At 34.1% G+C, this 24,127-nt stretch overlaps 2 protein-coding genes across 3 annotated transcripts; both read right to left on the minus strand.

The window, feature by feature from the left end:
- Window positions 1–472: 472 nt before the first annotated feature.
- Window positions 473–8,823, minus strand: LOC124416814 (MAM and LDL-receptor class A domain-containing protein 1-like). The gene is made up of 10 exons (XM_046898165.1): window positions 8,683–8,823; window positions 6,993–7,151; window positions 6,161–6,325; window positions 5,257–5,427; window positions 4,163–4,271; window positions 3,893–4,046; window positions 3,256–3,388; window positions 2,042–2,197; window positions 1,750–1,950; window positions 473–926 (listed from the first exon to the last, which is right to left on the minus strand). The coding sequence occupies exons 1-10, from the start codon at window positions 8,759–8,761 to the stop codon at window positions 646–648; spliced, it is 1,608 nt and encodes a 535-aa protein (XP_046754121.1). The 5' UTR covers window positions 8,762–8,823; the 3' UTR covers window positions 473–645.
- A 3,173-nt stretch (window positions 8,824–11,996) lies between these two features.
- On the minus strand, window positions 11,997–23,689 carry LOC124404084. Of its 2 annotated transcripts, none has more exons than XM_046877937.1 (14): window positions 23,449–23,689; window positions 21,303–21,386; window positions 20,773–20,847; window positions 20,123–20,183; window positions 19,422–19,506; window positions 19,177–19,335; window positions 18,694–18,912; window positions 18,375–18,565; window positions 17,388–17,845; window positions 16,669–17,181; window positions 15,121–15,891; window positions 13,766–14,137; window positions 12,347–12,391; window positions 11,997–12,186 (listed from the first exon to the last, which is right to left on the minus strand). In XM_046877937.1, the coding sequence occupies exons 1-14, from the start codon at window positions 23,569–23,571 to the stop codon at window positions 12,112–12,114; spliced, it is 3,231 nt and encodes a 1,076-aa protein (XP_046733893.1). In that variant the 5' UTR covers window positions 23,572–23,689; the 3' UTR covers window positions 11,997–12,111. The 2 variants fall into 2 exon arrangements, with proteins under 2 accessions (XP_046733893.1, XP_046733892.1); XM_046877936.1 differs by having other exon boundaries at window positions 15,064–15,891.
- Between the last annotated feature and the right edge of the window lie 438 nt (window positions 23,690–24,127).

A 24,127-nucleotide genomic window follows, 5' to 3' on the forward strand; every position in this document is an offset into this window, starting at 1 on the left:
ACCTATATATATATAAATATTTTCCTACCATTAATGAAGTACATATATTATCAGGTAACGCGGGCGTAATTTTCCGCTAACAACAACCTGTTACGTAGAAAACATCCTCATTGCAAACTCGAATGTGCAGATTTTCGTGATTTTTTTCTTATCCGATTGCGTTGTTTATTGGCAAATATTAACGAAAATTAAAAATATTAAATTTATATGGTTTTTGAAAACTTTTACCTGCACGGATATTTCTAAAATTTCCGCTCTTCAAAAAGTTTTCACTTTTAACCGCAGCCGACAAAGTAACTGGCGAAGGTAAAACAAAAAACCGAGTCAAATTGCTGCAGCAAAATTTTACGGAATGTGACGAATTTGCAAACAACTATAATAATGAGTAAAAAGGCTAGCATAGTGCTATAGTATTATACACCATAAAATAACTTATTCACATCAGCAAAAAGTCAGTTTTTTAATTCAGTAAGATCTCGAATTCATCGCGCGAAGCTTCTGAAAATAAATCTTGTGCTTAAGTTTTTTGAGTTTCATCTTTTTATCTGCGTAGATGTTTTCACCCTTATTAAAGATATTCTTTCGTAATAACGGAACACCATTTCAAAAGAATATATTAAATCCCATCAAGTTCACCGGTTGCAATTAGGAAGGAAGTTCCATGTCTTCAGGTCTTGCGATATTGAAATCCAGCATTTCGTCGGAGGTAAGAAATCTGACATCGCTGTCATCAGAGAGAGCCGATTTTCGGGAATTTTTTTTGTAATTATTACGCTTCTGGAAAATAAAAAAGGTGACTAATCCTGCACAAGCGATTCCAGCTACTGTGATGCCTGCGACTATCGCTATGATTCCTGAAAGCGAAAACCTCCTCGGATGTCGACTTGATTTCTGGGCGTCTACTTCTTCGCTAGACACGGTCACCGCTGCAAAGTTCGAAAAAATAAAACCACTTTCGTGAAATATGTTCGCAAAAATTTCCCAGAAATGCATTTTTGCGAATCTTTCTATATTATTTTTCAGGAAAAGATTCGTTAATTCTAATCATATCTAATGAATTTTTAGAAATTCATGTTCTTTCAGAATATCAAAGAGTTATTTAAAAAATAAATTTGTTACATATATTTTGGCATATTTTTTTTATGACTTTCTCATATTTCCAGGCGATAGATTAAATTTTCAAATCGTATATGATTTCCACGTTGGGATTCAAAGTCTTTGCGTTATTGGATCAATATGGCGGCTCACTGAGCGAACAGCTGATCCCTTCAGCCGAAGTTTCAGCTAAATTATATGAATATTGACGGATCGAAATTTTTTTGTGAGCGGTTACTCTCTTGTTTTCCGATTTTAAGTTGATAATTAGTGAAATATATGCTCAAGAACTAGTTTTTTAATTAAATACGGTCTACTTAGTGTTGTGCAGTTAACGTAATTAAAGTAAACAACACGCGATTTTTTAAACAGACATTAATCGAATCGAAACATATGACTTAATCAGTCGAAATTCGATTTCTGGATCAGTATATTAGAATTTTATAGTTTTCTGATTTTAACCGAGCTACCATCAAGTTTCATTAAAATCCACTGATCCTGTGTTCTCACAAATTCCGGATTTACAGAACTTCTAGACTCCCTCGTTAAATCCAAAATAAATTCTCGTAAGTTTCCACAGAATTTTCACTCAGTATGCATAACTCTCGAGTCTGTAAAAAATCCTCAGTTTCCCTAAGGAGATTTTCTGCTCACCCAGGGTTTCCTGAGTGCTGCTCTGGATCGATTTTTTGGTTGTGTTCCCGTCCAGTCGTTTTGGCGGATTTGGATCCAGGCCATCCTTGGGACTAATGGGAATAGGAAGCCTATCAGGTAGTCTTGTGGACGGAATTTCCGGCGTAAAAGAGACCGGTTTTAAGCCTGGCGGAGTCACGGTAGTGCTATCGTCAAAATCAGCTGTCGCAGAGAAAGAAAAGCACACAAAAACGTTTTGCGATTAATACAGTTTTTTAGAATCAAGTTTCAAATTTGGGACCGATTAACTTACAGGACGAAAAACAGAATTCTGCGTAGTCCGGACAGCAGTTTTGTCTATCGATGCAGTTCAGATCGCACTGACAAATGACGCTCGGATCATACGTGGCGTTGAAATTTATGCACTTTCCGTTACAAGTCTGCATCGAATGCACGATCTCCGCTTGATCTGAAAAAAAAATAAATAAATAAAAAAATCGAGGTTTGCACGACGAGGAAAAAATGGTACAAAAATTTATACAAAATACAAGATAGACAAACAATGTTTCGTTTAGAATATTCATGAGGTGCTATTTTGACTTGCTTCTTCAATCGTCGAACCTGAATTTGTAACCAAGAGAAATAATTGTTCAACAATCTTCGTATTTAAGACAATAAATCTACTTTCTGTGTGGAAATTGACGCAATAGATAATTTTTTTGGAATCCACGTTAATGCATTCATCTTTTTAACTAGCACTTACAATTAGTTAGAATTAGTTTGAACATCTTGTATCGATTGCTTTTGTTACGAAACATTGCAACAATATTTCTGTAATGCAATCGCAGTAAAAAATATTGAATAAATATTGCAGAATCATTGTTAAAAAAAATCTTACACGAGAGTTGAAGTTGAAAGGTTTCAAGAATATCGAATTCTAATATCATCAACATTTCTAACGTAATGCAATATTGCAATGGCATCCACATTAGCGTGTGCCGATTATTTTCAGCGTTGCAAAGAGCAACATCAGTGCAATTTTTCTGCAATATTGTGTGGGTTTTTTGTCTGCATAGTAACATTCGCAATTTTATTCAGCTTCATTACCAGCCAAAGAATTAGATAAGAGACATAAAAAATTCAAAAAAATCCATCGCTTTCATCTCCTGCGCTGTTAGAGATGCGATCCAACTAATTTCTCTGTCACTGACAAACTCCATACAGCCCAGACTGTTCATTGGCCTTGACGTTTGCTGATATATTTGCAATCAACAGGAAATTTGTGGAAAGATACTGAGGCCGTGAGAGCGGGATGCGTGGGCGTCGAAACACTCTGACCGCTACTTGCGCGTTACGTAATCATAAAATTAGTTCTTCCACTTTCACTCTTTCTCTCTCTCTCTCTCTCTCCGAAATCATTCGGCAAACATAGATATACAACTCTGGTTGCAAAAAGACAATATTCCTAATTTCTATCCGTGTGAATAGATATTCTTGGATCATTGATATTATTGGTTTTCTACTCACCATCGTCATCGACTGGAGTCACTTCCGTCGTCACATTCAGCTGATCCCTGCAGGCATTTCCCTGCAGAATCGCGACGTCGTCGATAGCAATATCGCTCAGATATCCTTGGCCTCTTATTCCCTCTATGACTATCTGTTGTCAGGGGTTGAAACTCAAAAATTAACTCCTTATATTTCGAGAATTTAGAGCTATACTTTAATTCACTCGTTATGAACATTGCGGTAACCAAATATTTAAACTTTCCAGTCAGATTTCAATTCTAGTTGAAATATTATTTCGTGTATTATTTAAGGTTCTTTATGTCAACCGTTTGGTAAATCGTCATTTTTTTTTCTCTCTCTTAGAAATATTGTTGCAAAAACAAGCTGTCTGAACAGAGAAATACTTTTTTATAAACTTTTACCACATATTTTTTTTTATTTTTTTAATACCATCGATCTCATATATCGTAATTAAAATTCTTATTTTCTAGAAATTCATTTTTTAGATATTGAAGTTGAGTTGCTATTCGAGAGAAAAAGTGTTTAATTTTATACCCAAAAATCGTGATTGGGCTTTACAGTAAGAAATAGTTTATAGAAATACTTTTAAACAGTATATTTCTAGTCTATTTGAAATGGAAAGTTGAGCACCTACCTGAAAATTGTTTTCAATTTTTGGCAAGTCAAAGAAACCAGACCACCATGCGTTACCCTGATTTCCACTTTTGGTGAACATCAATCGTCTGACTCCCCCTTCAGGTCTGACAAAAACATTCAGCGTTCCGATGGTATTTCCGTACATGTGATACCTGATTATACAAAAGAAAAAAAGAAGAAGAAATGCAAAGTATCAATATTTCCTGAAATTATTACACCACGAATGATTATGACAACAATAATTAATCAATCAAGTTGTGTTTATTACCAGAATGAAAAACATCCTCCTTCGGTCAGATTGGAACTGTAAAGAGGTGATATGATTCGTGCAGTGTCGTTTTCTCTTTTCCCTGTCGCCTCGGTGTACAAGTAATAACCTGAGAAAAAAATCAGCCATTTTCAATCTTACACACGTTGTGTTTTTTTTTTTACGTTTCTTAAAACATTCTATGTCTTACAAATTAGAACGTCATAGTACATTATGTATCAAGGGAATAAAGTTGAAGATTGAGATCTCATATTTCCCGCAAATGCGTTAAGATAGAATAATATGCTATTTTCGCCCCGCTTTTCAGGTCAAGAAAGTTAACATTACGATTGAGTCGGGAATAAAGAAGTTTATCGCAAGTTCAAAATTTTTTTGATAGGAGATTTTCCTTTATTTTTATGGGACTTTCACATTTCACGCTTGCAAAGTTTATTTAAAAACTTTTCAAGCCGAGCTGTCCATTATATTCTATAAACGCGTAATAAAACGCGAGTTATCAGATTATTATATATTTTTTTATTTATCTACAGCAAAATGGCTTCTGCAATTCTATATTAAAGTAGTCTTTCGTTTTTTAATAAACTTGATATTGCGAAGTGTAATAACCACGTCAATATGAAATTTTTGTACTTGAATTTCCAGATTATATAAGTATTTTATTACACTTGGGTTTAATTTTGAATTGCAATTTTGTTAACATTCTTAGCAGAAATATTTTTACAATTAAAAGTACATATTTTCCTGTGTTTCGTAAGCTTTTTTTTTTTATACGTCGTTTAAAGTTTCAGGTCAACTTTTCCAGAATACTTTGTTATATCACAGTATAGAAAGTGTTTTATTTTAATGTTAACTATTTTAATTAGGAGTTCTTTTATCGCACAGCCGCTCATAGCTGTTTGAATTAGGATCTCATTTTGCAGTTACTTTTAAAGTTGAATCGAAATAAGCAATAATTGAACCAAATGTTGCAAAATGAAATACAGAAAAATTCACGCCTTAACTTCAATATCAATACGATTCACTGATGGAAATTATTGTTGGGAATTCGAAATGAAAATCTGGAACAAATTATCACATCTGATACTTTCACTCACCGTTGTATCCTGATCCCAAAGTGTGATCGTGAGACGGACCGGTTGGGATTCTCCAGCTTCCGGTGCGGAAGTTGTGTCTCGTCCAGTCGAAGTCGTGGAAACTATCTTGTTCCCAGGAGCAGAGGCCAGGATCATCGAAGTTACAACTTGTCGGCGGATTTATCCTCGTGTCTTTTTCGGAAAAAATTTACTGCTTAGTCATGGGTATAAACGAAAAAAAGGAGGGATGGGATGATTTGTTTGTGGAATTTGTGTCTCACAAATGTTTAGAATTTGAAAGAAAATTTCATGCATAATTTAGTGGGAAAAAATTAGTTCCCGCGATTACTCGCAACGTTTAAAAGAGAAAATCAAGTCTCCGATAATGAAGAAAAAAAAATTTAATTTGCGTACTTTGGACACACGATATCGTGAATTTTAAATTCATTTCGGAGTTTGTATTTTGTCTGGTTTTTATTTACGTAAAACACTTAGACTATAAGTTTAGAATTAGTTAAAGAGCCGTTTAATTACGCTGCGAAGTTTGTTATGTGTAGCAATTTTTGTCTTTCAAATTCATGAACACTAAGTCTGGTAATTTTTTGGAAAATAATAGGTTGAAAAACGGATTAATTCCGTATCACTAAGAAATTGAATGTTCAAGGGTATAAAAATGCGATAAAAATGATGAAAGTAAAAAAATAGTGAAATCATGTAATCACATCAGATTTTTGAAATGAAAAATCGGTATTCAAGCTTGTCTTCGAACTGTCCGTATATTTTTCTCTGATTTACAAATTTCATAAATAATAGTCAAATTGTGCAATAAAATAAGGAAAAACGAATTGATTTTCAACCCATGAAACCTACTTAATTTGATTCGAAAAATTGAAAATGGAAAAAAAAATGGAAAAATTTATCTCACTTTTGCAAGTTGGCGCGCTTTCGTTCCACGCTGTACCCATGCAGTATATTTCCTTAGAACCCTGCAGCTCGTAACCGGGCTCACAAACGAACATGAGAACAGCACCAGATTCCCTTTCCACCATCAAACTGTGCTCGGGTTTGTTCACGGGTGAGCACGTTGTTTCTGAGTGAAAATACAGTACGGTTGAAAATTTTCAAACTATATCTAACGCTTTGAAATGTTAAATTTTGTTCAACGACGAATCGATGGTAAGTTTATCAATTTTTATAGAGTTCTTTGCAGGCAAAAATTCGACCAGGAATATATTTTACGAGATTATTAAATCTTTTTTTTTTTTTTATGATAATCGAACAATTTTAGTTACTGCATCGGCAAAAGCCAAAAACGTATTCATTTTATTTTTTACATTTTGGATGAAAGAGATTGAAAAAAAAAAGAAATTGTTGAAAAATTTTATTCTTTATAGATGAGCTAAAAACAAATAGAAAAAAAAAACGTCAAAAATTTTTGTAAATTATCATACCAGATTGTTCAATTTTGTTTATCGACGAACGAAATAAATATTGTACTGTATCGTTCGATTTACAATCCTATTATGATCGAGAAATTTCACTTCATACATTGATTAAAAAAGTTTAAAAAAAATTTTTCTAGATTATTTTAATTTCCATTATAATTGACGAATTGTGTTTTGCATCCTATCAAAACAATAAATACATAAATAAGTAAACGAATGAATGAATGAATAAATGAATGAATGAATGAATAAAACACTCTTAGAACAAATAGAACTTTAGTTGTGGGAGAGAAAAATTGTTGAGATACTTACTGGCGCAAATTGGAGGCGGAAGGTCCAATCTTTCTCTGACGCAAGTTGCGTACTTGGTTCCTATCAGTTTGAATCCCTGGTTGCACCAGAATCTGACCATTCTTCCTCGGGCGTTCTGACGCATTTTTCCATTCAATATTTTCACCTCGCGACATCGGGCTAAATTCGTTTACAAATTTCATCAGCTTTTTACATCACGCAACAAGTGAAACATTGTGTTCATCATTCACCACTTTTTTAAAATTATTTTCGTCAATTAAAAATTGTCTGGAAAATTAGTCTGGGTTTTACAACTTGTTTCGATTTTACTTATAATTTTTAATCGTGGGAGGCAAAATTTTTTATACTCGTTCTTAGCAGGTTAATTTTTCTCAAATCATAGAAAATTTGGAAATGATGAAAGCAATATTTCTGAATATTTTCTAGCAAAATTTCAGAAGATTTCAAGCACTCCGATAAACTTTAAAAATATCTTGTCAATGCAAATTATATTCATTTATTTCGACCGTGTTCGGAAATATTTATTTTGTGAACATATCTTCCAAAATTATATCAAGAAAATTTCATCAAAACTGAGTTATTTTTTTCCAACTACTTTTAATATGAGATAAATATTTTCTATAGATATACTCATTCAAATTTGTGATCCTACAGATTTGTCAGATAAATATTTAAGAAATTTTAGATGCAGAATTTGAGTTTTGAATTTTTTAGCAAAATTATTGATTGGACCCTGAAAACGTTTAGGATTAAAACTGTAGTATTTTATCAAGTTTTTGAGAGTGTTAGTGTATTCCGTGAAAGTGAATAAAATATTACCAGAGATGAACAGAGTTTATAATTAATTTGACATTATTTTTGAAAAATTTGTTGAAGGACAATGAGAAATATTGTTTCATCAGAGAATAACTCAATCTAAGTGACTAATTTCTCATTTCGTTTGATTGGAGAGCACTTGAATTGATTTATGAAAGTGAAATTCAGTTCGTTCCAAACGTTCCGTTGGGAATGAGGTAAAATAAACTGAACAGCGAGGAAATTTTCAATGTTCAATCACCAATATTCTTGGTTTGATTTGCAATTTCACGCAGCGATGAAAGTGGCAGAGTTTCTACACTAAAGTCATGAATAATATAAAAAAAAAGGAAGAAATTTGAAACCCTTGGCTGTCGGTGTATTTAACTAACTAATTGTAAAAAAGTTTCGTGAAAATTGAAAACACCACAGTTTTCATTTTCTACTCTTTCTAAAATACCGATCTGAAAAATTATTAAGAAAACTGTTTTCAAAAATACATGAAAGATGCAAACAAATTTATGAAAGACTCTGATTATCTTCGATTTTATTTTCGTTAGTACCACTTGCAGAAATTGGTCAGGAATTTTCGAAGATATATACAAACTTTGTCAGAAATCTAATAAATAATTTAAATTCTATATTAAAGGTGAATTTTTTTTGGGAAATTCAAGTCAAATAATTTTTCGAATATCACTTGACAAAAATATTTGCCAGAGATGTGCAAATACTTAAAAAAATGTTCCTAAGATCTTTGAAATTTTTTTCAAGTACATCAGAGTAATGAGAAATAACGATCAGACTGCGTGACAAGTTTTTTTTTTTTTGAGTTTCACGAATTTCATAGAAATTCGTTAATTACCAGAAGGGTAGTAATTATTTTAATCAAACTCACCTGAAACTTGTGACGATTCCTCAACGTAGAAACCAGTGATAGTAATTAAAACACTGCAGATGAAAACGGAAAACTTCATTGTTCAAAAGCGGTTTATCTAGCAAAGTTTTTTGCGCACATAACAAGTTTGAGATTCACTTGAAAAAAACTCGCGAAAAAAACGCGAACTCAGGCTGCGCTGGAATCGAGTTGAAAAAAACAAAAAAACAAAAAAAAAAAAAATCAAATAAAAAAACAAACAAAACGCTGAGTGTTCGCGATTCGACGTCAAGTTGGCACGGCTTCGAATTTCTTTTATCGGAATATCAATTCCCACGTGATAAAAATTAGGCAGACGATTAGACTGAAATTAGGCTGTTACTGAGTAATTGCAGTCGCTTTGGTGTCACGAGCCCAATTCTTTTCTCGGCAATACTACGCGGTAGAAATAGTCTTTGTAATCGGATGAGTGACGAGCTATGAATGACTTAAATGAAGGGGTTGGTCCAGATTCGAACGTAGGCGGGCTTCCAGCTTCCGGTTATGCGGCATCGCTGCGATTCATTCTTATCTTTTTCCGCTTAACTATCTCGCACGAGTTAGTCACCATTGGCGCAGAGTTTTAAAAAATCGGGGGTGCATTTCAAATTTCTTTTTTCGTCGTTATTCACGTATTCCCAGAACTCCGAGACATTATAGAAAACTGAAAAGCCGTTCGAAACTCACGTTTTTCCAATAAAGTCGTAAGAATTTTTTTTCACAATCAGTTTTGGGAACGGATTTTTCACTTTTTTCTTGATGGAAAATCGTTCAACCTCATACGTTTCAGTTATAAATATTGAAGATCGAAAATATCTCTTTACATTCTATCGGGCTAAGCTTTGAGAAGCGGAATTTTCTTCACTTTTACCAAACTGTAATTTCTCTAATACTTGTAATTTAAAATATCAGTCTATTTTCAAACTAGTCGGAGTTGCGATGAATTATCTGCAACAATCAGTCAATTGAAACAAATAAAGCAAGAATAAAGATTATTTTGAATCTGCGAAAATCACTGCATTGATTTTTGCATTTCAAACAAGTTCATCGAAAGTAACTAACGTCTCATTAATTCCGCAGAGTTTTTGGAAAAACAAATTTTAGTTAATTAATTCGTATGTGAATACAGCTCTTTCGAAAATTCCTGCAAGTTCTATCAACTTATCAATGATTTTTGTTCATCTCCAATATTTGCAGATCCAACAAAAAAATACATACATACATAAACATATTATGGATTGTGCAAAACGATACAAAGCCAACGATCACGTAGTTCCTTAAGATGTTTTACACGTGATTTTGTCTTTTGCAACCAACATTTTTCAAGGTTGGTTTAATTTTTTTTTTTTTTTTAATTGATCATTTGCCAAACAGTCGGTATTAGAATTCCGAAACAAATTGTTGTCTAAAGTAATACTTAGCGCCAGTCTACGACTATGCTATGGAGTCGAGTAGATGAATTTTGAAATTTTCCATAGAATTCCGGCTAAAAATTTTTCACTCAATACAATCGCATCGTAGCTAAATTTGTGATTTTTAAAACGCGGGAGATTTTAATATTCCTTCGATTTTTCTACACAAATTAAATACATCGCGCGTAATAATCTTCCGAGCTTTTACTTTATCGCGGTTTTTGTGTATTGCAATAAACGACTTTAAAACAATATTTGAAAACAGATTTTTTTTAAAAGCTTATTCACTTTTTTTTTTTACCAACAATTCAAAGGCCCAATCGCCTCACTCTTCACCGCAAACCTTGAATATAATTACTTCCACAGAGATAACTTCAGACTAATCTAGTTTCACGTCATTGTCCCGGTGAGACAGCATTTCCTGTGGAAATTTTCGCTCGAATGTTAATATTTCATCAAGCAAATTCCATTGACGAGAATTTAAAATACATAATCGCAAACAGGAATTATTTTCGTTCAAATTCATCCTGCAGATATCAATTTCGCTGGTGAATAAGTAATACAGAGTGAATTCCTAACGATTGCATGGCTCGTCATCTGCTTAAACTCAACGCGCACGCGCTAGAAAAATGAAAACTTTTATGACATAGCGACTCATGATTATTCAGTCAATTAATAAACTTTAGAAAATTTACGAGATTTCACATTCAGGTGATTAGTTTATCACCGGACAAGGAAGCAAGTTTAAAATGTTGAAAAACACAATATTTGACATTGTTTATTAATGATATTAATTTCGATACTTAGGATATTGTGAAGAATAAATATAATAAATCAACGGATTGTCACAGTGACTGTATTCGAGTGAAATACGAGGACTTTTATTCGCTTCGCAAATACGATTCATCTTCTTCATTCCGATTCCAAGTGCCAGTAATAAGGATTAAAATTTACTGCAGGATCGACGCTGATGTTTACTTTGAATACTGACCAAATCAAAGATAAAAATATGCAGAATTTTCTCTCAGGCATTATTAATCCAGTCGATGCGATAAGAGTTTAATCAGCAAATGAAAAAGAGTTTGTTCTAGTTTGTACTAGAACATCGGAAGTCCGAATCGAAGTCCGAAGAGAAGAGTCTAAAAAAACTAGAGACCCGAAAACTCTGAAGCTAGAAAGTTTAAACTTTAAAACCTAGAGCTTTCAATTCCCGACTATACTAAAAGCAAAAGTTCACTCTTCGGACGTGTAAAGTTAAACTTTTTTGCTCCGAGCGATTTTACGGTTAGCTTTCCTTATTTCATCTTGAGCTTACCGCAGAAATTTTTACAACATTTTTTTTTATGTGTAAATTAAATTCGTTCTCGAATGTTAATGTAATTGTAAATGTCTTGGGAATCGAAATTCCTCGTTGTATAAAGAAAAACGAGTCAATATTTAATCTTGTTATACAGTTAATGTTTACCATCAGTTTACATTACACAGAAACGAAAACACGAGTCTTATTTTGTAAGATTTTGAAGAATCTTAGACACACAATTTATATAATTTCGTATAGAAAAAAAAAGAAAATAAACAAAAAAAAAAGAACTTTTTTTTTTTGATACTCGAAATTAATATTTTTCAATGTATTTTAATTATTCTAATTATTTGAAAGAACGTAGGAGTAATTATAATAATAACAGTAAATTAAAATTGTTAATTATTCGTTGACTTTGATAATGTATTTTGTAAAATTTTTGCAATTTTCTATATTTTCTATTTTTTTTTTTTTTTGTTCTTCTTTTTTTCAATATAAATACACAAGTTAAACGAACTTTGATACTGGCAAAATTTTTGCGTACAAGTTGTCTATTTCGGATAAGCGAAAATGAAATGCCTGGACGGTTATTCGACCGATAAAATATTCTAAGGCAGGTACAAATTATAATACATGTTGACTAAATTTATACTATACACTATTGTATTGTTATTATTATTGTTACCTTATATGTTATATCTAGATATCGGCAGGGTAATAATTTTGCAGTAATTGTATTTGTAGCGGACGATACGCGTCAGTAGCGTTATAAATCTGTGAAAAATAACAGAGAGCAAACTGTGATATTAGAATTTTATCACAACGGTTCTTCTATTCATGTGTGATTTGATTATTCGTTCGTTAATTCGCAATCACGGCGTATATTTATTTACAGTGGGTTTGTATGAAAATTAAGGCAGGATATTATGCTTACCGGTTGTATAACACGCTGATAATTCTGTCCACCATTTTCACCGATCTGTAGAAAAAAAGAAAGAAATTTTCCTCTGTATTTAAAGCGTTGATTTTTTAACGAAATCATACGTTTATTTTGAGAATTTAAAATCGAACAAGTGTTCCATTTTAAAAAATAAAATAATAATAAGATAAATAATAATGCAAATTGGATGGTTTTTAATCTAAATCTAACGCAGAGAAAACAAGGAATTAATTAATGAATTTCAATATGGGTCACCCGGTATATGATAAGCTAGACAGACTTGGAAAAGATGCAAACGGTGCCATCTCACAGAGCTTGGTAGAACTCGCTTTAGCCATCCGACGGTATGGAGCATAAAAAGGTTACTAGATTACTCTAAAATATCAATAAAATAATTAACGAAGGGAAAAAATTTTGATCCGAATGAAATTTTAATGTGTTTTACGTGCAGTGAGATTTGAAAGTTTCCTAAATTTCAGACTTCTAGATTATACCGTTGGAGAGAGAAAAAACTGAGATTTCCAAATGTTATCCACTTTTGAATTGCGATGATGAAGCTTTTTTTTGTTTTTATTTTTTATTTTTATCAAGCTTCGTAAGAAGGAACAATTATTTTGAAATCTTTTTGTACGGTAGATACTAGTCTCATCTTTACTTTGAGCTTTGAAATTCGAAAAATGGTTCACAATTGTTCAATTGCAGTAATTTCACTCGAAACGACGTTTTTTTAGGATAAGTCTAAAAGGATTTTTACAACTTTCGTTAAATTTGACACAAATTCTATTTCGATGAACACTTTTCGCAGTAGTTAGTTTGATTCATGCACGAACAAAACTCTATGAGTTAAAAATTGAAGATGTGTTCTCTGTTTAAACATGTTAAAGGTGTCATAATTTAACTAATTATAGATCATTTACAAAATTTGAAAGCTTAATGTGAATGTAAAGATAGTTGATGACAATTTTCACAAAAATCCATTTACTTACCACCTAATTGTCTCAATAATTAGTGTTTGACAATTATCACAAAAATTCAGAAAAACTGTCAATTACCAATTATTGGGAAAATTAAGTGGTAACTTGTCGGATTGCAATTTCAACGGCAAATTTTGTTCTCTGCGTTCCTCTAATGGCTGTGAAATTTTTTCAGATTTCTACGATGGAAATTGTAACGCAGCTTCTAAGCTTTTCAAAGAACGTCACTTTTTCACGTTATTTTAAATAAGAACTGAACACACGTGAAACATAACTGATTGGAACCCAGTGAAAAGAACTTGTTTCATGAAACTTTATTACGAGTTCAAGTTTTAAACAAATCAAAAAAGTTTTACAGTTCCACTAACGTGTCCCCTTAATCGCGTATTAGTTTCAACACTTTTTCCACCTGACTGTACACCCAGATATCCTTAATTACCTGACTCCTGAGGAATCCAGCCTGCTGAAATCCAGGATCAACGAGGCACTGACAGTTGTAATTTCGAAGATCCGTTAAGACCGGGCTGAAGTTTTGAGGGCGGGACAGATTTTCGGGGGCGTCTGATCTGCACGGTGGATTGGCGATCGCGTTACGGAAAATCGGCTTCGTTTCGTCAATCGGAAGAACGAAATCGATCCTTCTCTCGAAGCATTCCTCCGAGTAGCTGCGCAACGGCATCTGCAGAACTTCGGGGGGTGCCGCCTGGTGAAAAGTCACCCCGGAATCGGGCAGCTCGATGTCCGTCGGCCGCGTTAAGCTGGTCGAAATGTTCCTGATTCCACCCCTCGGCAACTGGACCATTCGCGAGTGCTGTTCACGGGGGAAAAATATTTTCAGAACCTTTCAAATATTTCCATAAATTTACTCGGGATCTCAATTTCTGAAGTTTTTTTTTTTTTTTTTTTTTTTTTTTTTAAGGTAAAACTCTTAATAATTCTAACAACCTCGCAGAATTTTGCAAAACTATCTCAAGTCGTTGCCCGAAAATAATTGTTGAAATTCTAGATTTATTGGGAATAATTTTTTATAGGTATATGCAGAAGCAGCGAGTATCAGTTTTGTTTTTAGATTTAAGACACAAAATAGAGTTTTGAAAAAATGCGAGATTTGGATAGAAATTTTGACGATTTTCACAATAATAGTCGGAAAACTAAAATTTCGGAATTACTTGGGTTTTAAAATAGTAGTTCGCCAAAAATCTATACTTGGTATTAATTTTATGACTGGATAGACGAGCATTAATATCTAATAATTATTTGTTTGTTCGCGAAGCTTGACAACGAAACAAAATGTTTCAGTGAATTTGTAGAAAGTAATCTTTTGAATAAAATGATTAATCGTAAAGTGAAATTAAGCGGATCTACTAAATTCTTAATCATACCGAACCGATTCGAAATCAAGAATCAATGTCTAATTTTTTGTTCATAATTCCAATATTTGATGATTTTGAATTCTTAATAAAACAAACTTCGACGATCATCTCATGAAAAAAATTCTTAAATAGTGTAACTTTTTAGCCAGTCATTCTATCTTCAAAAAAAAAAAAAAATGAAGTCTGAATGAAACTTCAAACTTGGAAAATTACTTCGGAAAACTTTTGGGCACTATAAAAAAAAATTGATATTTTCCCATAACTAATAAATCTTTTCCAGAAATCTTTGAACCGACTAATATATATACTTTTGACGAATCTTTTAAATAAACGGTGAAAAGTTTCCGAAAACTTTTTTTTTTACCATGGTCTGTTTGGGTATTCGGTGCAGTTTTTCAACTCGTTCACCGACTCCGAGTACCTGGAATTGGCGCACTTGACGCGGTTCATTTCGGGGTGCAATATGCAGCAACTCGTCAGAATTTCCGGTCGACGTGGAGCTGCGGCGTTTCAGGAAAACCGGAAACCTTTGGCAGTCCTGATCCTGACCGGAAATCCCGTTCGCCTGGGAGTGTTTCACGGGATAAACGAACCGAGGGATCGTCCGACGAACTTCCGGTCCAGGAAAATCGAGGTTGGCTCTGGATCGGCGTTCATTCAGTTCAAAAAGCGCTTTGACGACGACCGGCGTCGGCACGACTTCCGGTTCATCGCGGATCGCGGTTCTTCCATTGAAATTTTTGCCGATTTCAGCCTCGAGACGAGGCTTCTTCCAAACTTTTTCTTGCTGTGATTTTCGCAAAATCGCCGGCATGTGGCGCTCAGATTTTCCCTGGATATTCGGCGCCGTTCCGACTTCCGGTTCCTCCAGATTTCCACTCTGCACGTCTTGCAGGTACCGCAGTAATATCGTCTCGCGAATCGACGGGACTCGCGGTAGTCGAAGACTCAAATTTTGCATCGCTGATTGCGAATTTCCGCCACTCTCGTAATTCACGGCCAACGAATCGACGGCTTCGTCAATTTTCACAGGTTTTTGAAATTTGAGTTTCGGTCTCTTCGCCGCTTCGCCGAGGCTGTGCTTTTCTGTGTTTAAATCCGACGCTTCTAGGAACGCCGAATGCTCGTTTTGGATTTTCACATCTTGTAGGTATCGCAGCACGGCTTTTTTTTTCGTTCTCGGACTCGAACCCTGTGAAAAATTATTATCCTCAGAATTTAGTCGGGAAGTTAATTTCTGACAGCTGCGTAATTTTTAATGAAAAATGTCTGATCAATTCTCAGAGTTTCTAGAGAATTTTTTTTTCACAAGTATCACAATTTCTGAGCAAAAAATTAATTTCTGGACAATTTTCCCGATTTTAGTTACACTGAAAATATTCATTCATCGATACGTCGATCCAGATTCGTTCAGCTACATGTCGCAAAAATTCATTTCCTCCGTTTCGAGACAGTTTGTAAGATAAGAACTCAAAATTCTTTTTAAACTTTTAATAGAAAAAGATATTTTCAGAGAATACGTGTTTCGTTCAGAAATTCTCTAAATTTTCTTAAAATTCTTCTGCAGAAATTGTATCAGAATAATAGAAAGTCTTTCAGATGTTGCTATACAATAAAATGTTCAGTTTTCATACAAACAATTACGTGAAATTATTATCTAGCTTCCTCGAGAAAAAGTAATCATAAATTCAAGTTCAGAAAATTATTTGACTCCGACGATTTAAGAGACTAAAGCACAACTTGAAAACTAATTTCGCGTTACGAGCTGTGCAATTACTCGAGTAAATAATTTCCGAATAATTCATATTTTATAAAAAGTTGAGTTGATTAATTTTATCCCTTGTTATATAAATAATTTCTGGAGGCTCACTTTATCCCAAAATTTTTTGAGATACCAAAAATTTTAAGGTATCCACTTTGCCCCGCCCTCCCCTATACCACAAAAAAAAGTCTGTCTTTTTTTTCATACCATAGAATTGCAGATCGGTTCTTTGCTCCTGCGGAAATCGTCGCTCGATTTCGACCCGATAAATCGACGCTCCTGATTCTCCGCGAGTTTTTCCGAAAAAGGAATCGATCTGTCCTGATTATTAACCTCTCGCAGGTAGCGGAGCATCAGTTTTTCACGCGCTGATGGAATTTGCGCTAACGTCGAACTCGAAGAGCTGCCCAAATTCATCGTCGATGATCCAGCGCAGCGATCAAAATCTTTCAGAGTATCCGGACAGTTGACCGCTAGTGAATTCGGGGCGCCTGAGGCAGTCTGGAAGCATCGAGGCCTGACTTCCGGTGGAAAAATGGACGGAACTTCATCTTCGGCTTTCCGAGGCGGTGGAGAATCTGGATTACTCGCCTCTTGCAGATATCGGAGCATCATTTTTTCACCGATCGAAGGAACTCGGATCAACTGTCTTTCTCTCTCGTTGACAAATTTTCCTCGTTCTTCGACGAGTTTTTTTGTAGTCGATTTTTCACCGATACTCTGTTACGAAAGAAAAAGAAAAAGATTTGTTTTGAAATTTTATAAAAATGTATGATATTTTTCAACGGTAATAATAATTCGAAAAAATTACTACAATTTCTTGAAGAGAATTTTGAAAAAAAAACCTAGAAAACGTGAGAAAATCGTAAAAAATTTTTGAAAGTTTTTAAAACCGATCTTCGAAAAATCGATTACTCTTCGCTTACCTTTTTAGAAAGTTTCTTAAACTCTTTTGGAAATTTTTGTAGAATTTTTTCTCGACTTGTATCGTCGTTCCTCGAACATTCGGTTATTCCAGATTTCAAACTGGCTCTTGGACTTCCGTAATTCACTCTCAGTGAACTCGTTTCCCATTCTGTAATCACGCTTGACTCGGATGAAACGGAGTCGTTCGGTTGACCAACGCGGGTCACTTCCGTCGTGACGTTTTCAAGATCATCGGCGATCATCGAGGCCTCAGTTTTCGCGATTTGATGGTTGAAACTGCTCTTCAAATTGGAGGTCGAAGGTTGTTCGGTCTCTTCGAGACGCGTCTTGTGGTATAAAAATTTGTTCTGTTCGATATTCGCCCTAAACTCTGTCGGATGCTTTCGAATTAGCTCTTTTTGCCGCTGGAAATCTGAGCAGAAGTTGATCAGAGACTTTCTGACCTTTTTCAGAGGATCTGTAAAATCAATTTTGGCAAAAAACATTACGTGCAGTTATTTTTTGTGACAGGTTTTCGACGTCTAAATTAATTTGGAAACAAAAAAAATCTGCGAGTGGACTGTCGAAAAATTGCATTCGATATAAAATTCAACTTTTTGTTTTCTTATTTTGTGGTATTCACGCAATTGTTTGTGTTCGTTATGCTGATTTTATTATTGTCCAATTTTCAATGCAGTTAAACATGAGAATTGTTAGCCTTTAGAATTCTCAGAAACTCTATAATATTATAATATACATTTTAAAAACTCAAGAGACTAGACGATAAATTTTCAAAATTTGTAACATTTTTTCATTTTAAATATTAAAACTTTTCTTGCATTAATTACGACCGCAAGTTTTTACGAAAACAGAAATATTGATGTGGATTTGTTGAAAAATGTTGCTAAAACTATGCGTAAAAAAAAAACTTTACGTTCGTGAAAAAATTTTTGTAAACAAACTTTGCATTGAATTTTCGACAGGCTTAAAAAGGAAAGTCGACTCACCTTCGTTAGGCATTTGCTTAAGAAAATTGTCGAAGTTTTGAGCAGAAACAATAGTGCAAAGTTCCTGGTACTTGGCGGCGGCCATTCTCCCTAGTCTGCCGCAATTAAAATTCAATGTTTGATTGCCAGGTCTTGCCTTCGGTTGCACGGCTTCTTGTTTAACTTCAGTCTTGACGACAGTTGGCGAAAATCTGAAATCGGAATATTCAATGACCGCTGGATCTCAAATGTCAGTCCATGTCCATTGGGGTGGCCGTTAAAAATCGTTTTTTTTTTCTTATTACCAATCACAATTAATTAAGCTGTAAAATACGGTTACCGCAAATCTTCAACACCGGGTGCGCGAATTGGATCAGAATCTTCGTCTTCGTCTTGAAACAAGCTTCTCTTCCACTTTTTTTCAGCAACATTTTTTCTCTCGCAATCAGATCCGAACGGTAATTGCACTGCGATGATTTTCGCACTATCCGTTTCCGCGTGGTGTTTTTTTCTCGGATTTTCATCCTGTGCGACGGGGATTTGCAACCTTTTTTTGCCACTGAAATTTGTCACTCCTTGGGTGTTATGTTTATACAAATAAAATGATGTTGTTCGAATCGTTACAATTGTAATCTGAATCGATTTATTAAAATTCGAAATTTGTAAAAATTATTCTTTAGAACTTTGTTACAAGTTCAAAACTCGACGATTTTCGAAAAGAAAAAAATTCTATGACAAACCGAGAATTCTTAGGGACAATTCTTGTGAGAAAAAAAAAAAAAAACGAAATAAAAATATTTTCTACACAATATGGATCGCTTACTTGTGTTTTTTATGCTTTTCATCAGCGACGACCGGCGCAGGTTTTATCTCTGAAACGTTATCTTCAGCCTGATTTTCTGGGGAATCTGACTCATTCGTGTCGACAGTATCGGCCGACAGTTTTGGCGGAAGTTTATTCGCAAGCCCACGGTTCGACTTCCTGTTTTATGTTACAAACGTGTAAATAAATCTCGTAATTGGCCTGTGACGATGCTAGAAACACAACGACGATAAGAACAAACTCACTTTGACTTCACTTTCCCGTCGTTCAAAATCTTCTGAAGATCTCCTTCGAAGCGCGCTCTATCTGATTCGGTCAAAGCTAGGTTCGCTGCATGAGGAATCGGAATTATTAACACCAATGCAGATGGTTGCGATAAATTCGCTTTTTAGAACATAACAAAATCTCAACTTTTCCAAAAACTTAACGCCTCAAAAAATTCACAAATGCTGAAAAAGCATCGAGTGTAGAATTTAAAGAAAAGAATTTTTTTTTTCTACAAATATAAAAATTTTATGCTTTTCTTTTGGGATCATGAATATTACTTTTTGACAAAGATGAAACGTAACTCATCTCTAAAGGCAATACTGTTATTATTATTATTATTATTATTATTATTATTATTATTATTAGTGAATAGATTATAAGTTATTGTATATTTGGCGAGGACAAAGTAGGTTTACAACATCTACAGGGATTTTTTAATAGAGGCGAGTCATAACTTTCGGTACCTTGGAGTAGGCGAGGAAGATGAATAAAAAGGAAGAAGAACGGGAAAGAGGAGAGGGAGGGTAGAGGGTGGAAAAAAAACAGAGGAAACGACCCCCCATCCGGATAAATATTTTCAGAGGCATGGCAGGAAAAGCTGATTCATCTCATATGTATATATATATGTATACCTACCGACCGTGCAGCTGGCGAAAAGGTATTCATATGTTATTCATACCTCTTTTTATTTCCGCACCTTTCGAACCGTTTGCAAAAATGCCAACTTGCGGTTTTCGCGACTGCAGCACCGCAGCAATGAGTCCAGGTGTTCGGAAATGTAAACATAAAGTCGACTTCGCATTATTAATTATAAAGGAAGAACGTCCGTCGTTGCCTCGAAATTATTTATATTTTTACAAAATGTCGAAAGATTTTTTTACGAATTTCATGAAAATCTGAACTTTTTTTTTTTTTTTCTACTCACAATATCTTAGATTTTAACAAAAATCTATCACTAATTCTGATCCAAAAAGTGTAAAAATGCATCTCGATTTTTATACAAAAAGGCAGTTTTAACAGATTCAGTGTATTTTAGTATTTTAATGGAAAATGAACTTCCGAAATAATCCGAGATTTGTTTTTTTCGAAACTCTCTAGAATTTATAGTAATTCTTCGGGAAATTGTCAGAATAATATAAACTTTTCCAAAAATAGTATACAGAATTTTTATCCACTTTCTCCGAAATTTCTTCAGGCAAAGTTCTTAATCAACCGCATGAAACGATTTTTTGAGTCTAATGAAATAAAAATTTGTCAATCACGTTCAAGTATCTTTAAATTTTTCAGGTTAAAAAATGCATCAGGTTTACAGAGTTGTAAATCATTTACCGGCAGTAATCGATTGCACATTTTCTTTTTTCCCGTCCTTTTTCCAGCGCTATCAAATCCTTGATTCTTGTTGTCCTGGAACGTTTGAATCAATACTATAATCCCGACGTATAAAGAGCTGGATTCAATATTTCAAGTCGGTATAACAAGCTGACATTTCGTCTCCGAATCATCGAAGCTTAGCTAGATCGCCGCTCTTCTCAAATCCGTGTTAACCGCTCAATTTTTTTTTTTTTTATTTCATTTTACGATTCGAGTAGTCAATCGACAACTTCACGCAAAACTCGACTCAAAACATGTATGTAAGCTTCTAATTCAAATTGGCTGAAATGTAACCAAATTGAATATTTCTTTTTCGTTCATTTGTGTATATTGAAATTGATAAATTCTCAGATTTTTTTTCATTATAATAATAATTATTATTATAATTTAATATTTGATGAGTAAATATTCCTAAGTTATTGTATTAATAAGTTGATGATGAAATTTTAATGATATGAATATGATATATAAGAATAAAATATTCTTACGTTTGCTTGTCTTCGGTCGGCGAATTTGTTGAGAACTTTTGTGAATGTTGAAGAGTGAGCTTTCGGTGGGGCAGTTTCGTCACGCTGTTAAAATGAAGTAAAGTTTTCCGATTTAATATCTTGTAGTTGCTACATCGTCATTTGGTTTAGTATGTATCGTGATAATTAGGCGAAGCCGTATCAGAAGAATCCAAAAAGTTGGAAGTAATAAAAACTATAAATATAAGTATGTAAAGCGAAGTTTTTTATATTTTTGAAACATAAGTGTGATCCAGCTAAATTCGTAAGCGATAAAAAAATATTTCTTTTTTCTACTTCCATTTTAAAAAAAAAAAAAAAAAAAAAAAAAAAAAATTTTACAAACATTTTATTGCTTGTAACATCCGAAGATTAATTGAAGAATTTTCAGAGAAAAGTTACGCACTTTTGTATTTTGGGACTGTCAATTGTTGAACTGACTATAATTGCGATCTCACTTCTGCTTTTGCAATGCTATTTTGAAATTGTTCAGACCGTGAATACACTCGATTACGGTTGAAGTTTGCTGTGACGGTAACAAAACGATGTGGAAAAAACAAAGTTGACGAGCGGTTATTTTTTTTTTAAATTAATTTGGTTATGTACATTCCGTCAATGGCAACTCTTCGAGTTTCAACCTGGTGGAGAAAGAGCAGCAAGTATAGTTATAGCCACCCGTTTTAGTTTTAGATCAATTTTTCGAACCTTTCTTGATTAAGGATGATGTCAAAACGAAAGAATTTATAAAGACAGGCTTGAAATCGATAACAGAACTAATTTCTGATAAATTTTATTAGAACTAACCCCTCAGTATAGAAAAAATGTAAATTGCGATCAAAATACTTTTGTAATTGATTATCTGAGACGATCGGTTAAAAGTTTCGAGAGACTTTTGTTGAGAAAAAATCTACCACATTGACTAAATCGAAAGGTAGAAAAACAGAAAAGACCGTTTCAAAACTCTCTAGCAACGTCAATTGCGCCAAAACCAGTGTATACAACTAAAACGAACTAATGAAATTCTGGTGTTTCGAATTCAGTGCAATATTTTTGGTCTTATTTTGTTCTATATATAAATCTTCAGAGACCATCTTAGAAAAAATTTACGAATAGTTATCTCTGTGGTGGATAAGAATAAATTTGTATCTATATGGTAAAACTATAGTATAATTTAAGATTTCTTAAATGATTTTAGTCTCCAAATTTTAGGGATCTGCAGGTCAGTGAGTTAAATGAGCCCAAAAGCGTGAAAATGAGGTCACAAACAGCAGAGTTCAATTATTTTCAACGTTCTCATATTAAAATCTTCTTCTAAATTATCGATATCTTATTGTTAGCTTGTGTTACTTGCATTTGTTTAGAATTGCTTGAATAACGTAGTCGGGATATTGTTTAATTTGTCTTGATCATAACATTGGCGTAAAAAACATGGCTAGAGATTTTTCGAAACGGTTTCATTCAATAAGTAATAGCTCGTTTTGTGGACAAATAAATTTTTCACAAATTACCTGACATGGATTTTTAAAATACGAATATATTTGAAATGCAGCATTATTTTATAACATACAGCTTGCATTTATTGCTAACAACAACCTTTACCAAAATTGGATAGCCAGTGAGGTATTTTTCATTAAAAAAATGGCAGAACAGTGTAGGGTAAAACGTTACTGATAATTGAGCCTCTCTCTCGATACAAATTCGTTATTTTTTGACATCCCTTGTCATTGAGAGGATACATCGTATTAATTTTAATTCAACTTGCTTAATATCTCAATATCGTACCCGATACAAAAATCCAAAAAAGGTTTTGTTTTACGCAACAATAAAACGAGTATTGTATTCCGATGATTAAACTACCAACGATTTCAGGAATACATTTCCGGGCGTTATTACCGCATGAAACAAAAAAGTTTTCGGATATTTCTATCCGGCATTGCATGTATTCAACGATTTTTTTGCATCAGTAATGCGTAAACATGGGATAATAGTCAAAATAGCTGAGACTTTACTCGGTCGATAAAGACGAACTATGGCATCCTCTTAACACGAGCATGTCGACACCCCTTTACGCGATACATCGTCGACTTCATATACTACAAATAAATTCACACCTTATTACTGTACTAACCAGTATTTTCTTGGCCTCCAAAACGTTCCGCCGAAGCAGATCCAGTTCCTTCCTGCTTTTCTTTTTCCTCGTCCTATTCTTCGCTTCACAATTGTCAGCATTGTTCCTCTTGGACTTCTCCATCGTCACTAGATGGCATCGATCACACACGTCACTTTCTAACAAACGTTAACAGGAAGCAGATACTTCGTCCTCCTTATCATGGTTATTGCGAAGCTCGATGCAGCAACGTTAGAAGTTAGTTCAGTTCCAATGTTTCGTCTACGAAATTAATAAGTTATTGCCTTACACATCACAATCGCGTGAAAATCACAGCGAATCCCCTTCGCTCACTGATTTTCTTCCACGGAGCTCTGATCGCGTTCCAAATCTGATCACTTTCGTGGTTCGACGCCCGACGCGCAAATCGAGACTGAATTGTAACAACAAATACTTACACAGATTACCCGCCTGCCCCCCCCCCCCACCCCCTCCCGCCCTTCGTGTACGATGCATATTTATAGTCTATAATTACTCGGTGTACTAACCTGTCGCCTGCGAAGTGAAGGCATTATTTTTGTTTACTTTCACAGCTTGTATCGCCTCAGTCTTCTGATAATTTGCTTCGTGCTCCAAGAACGTGTCTGCAGTATCTGACCGATTGTCTTTTGCCTGCTGCGGACTTCACTGCGTACTTACA

Source organism: Diprion similis, chromosome 3 (assembly GCF_021155765.1).
Source record: "Diprion similis isolate iyDipSimi1 chromosome 3, iyDipSimi1.1, whole genome shotgun sequence".
Taxonomy (NCBI): domain Eukaryota; kingdom Metazoa; phylum Arthropoda; class Insecta; order Hymenoptera; family Diprionidae; genus Diprion; species Diprion similis.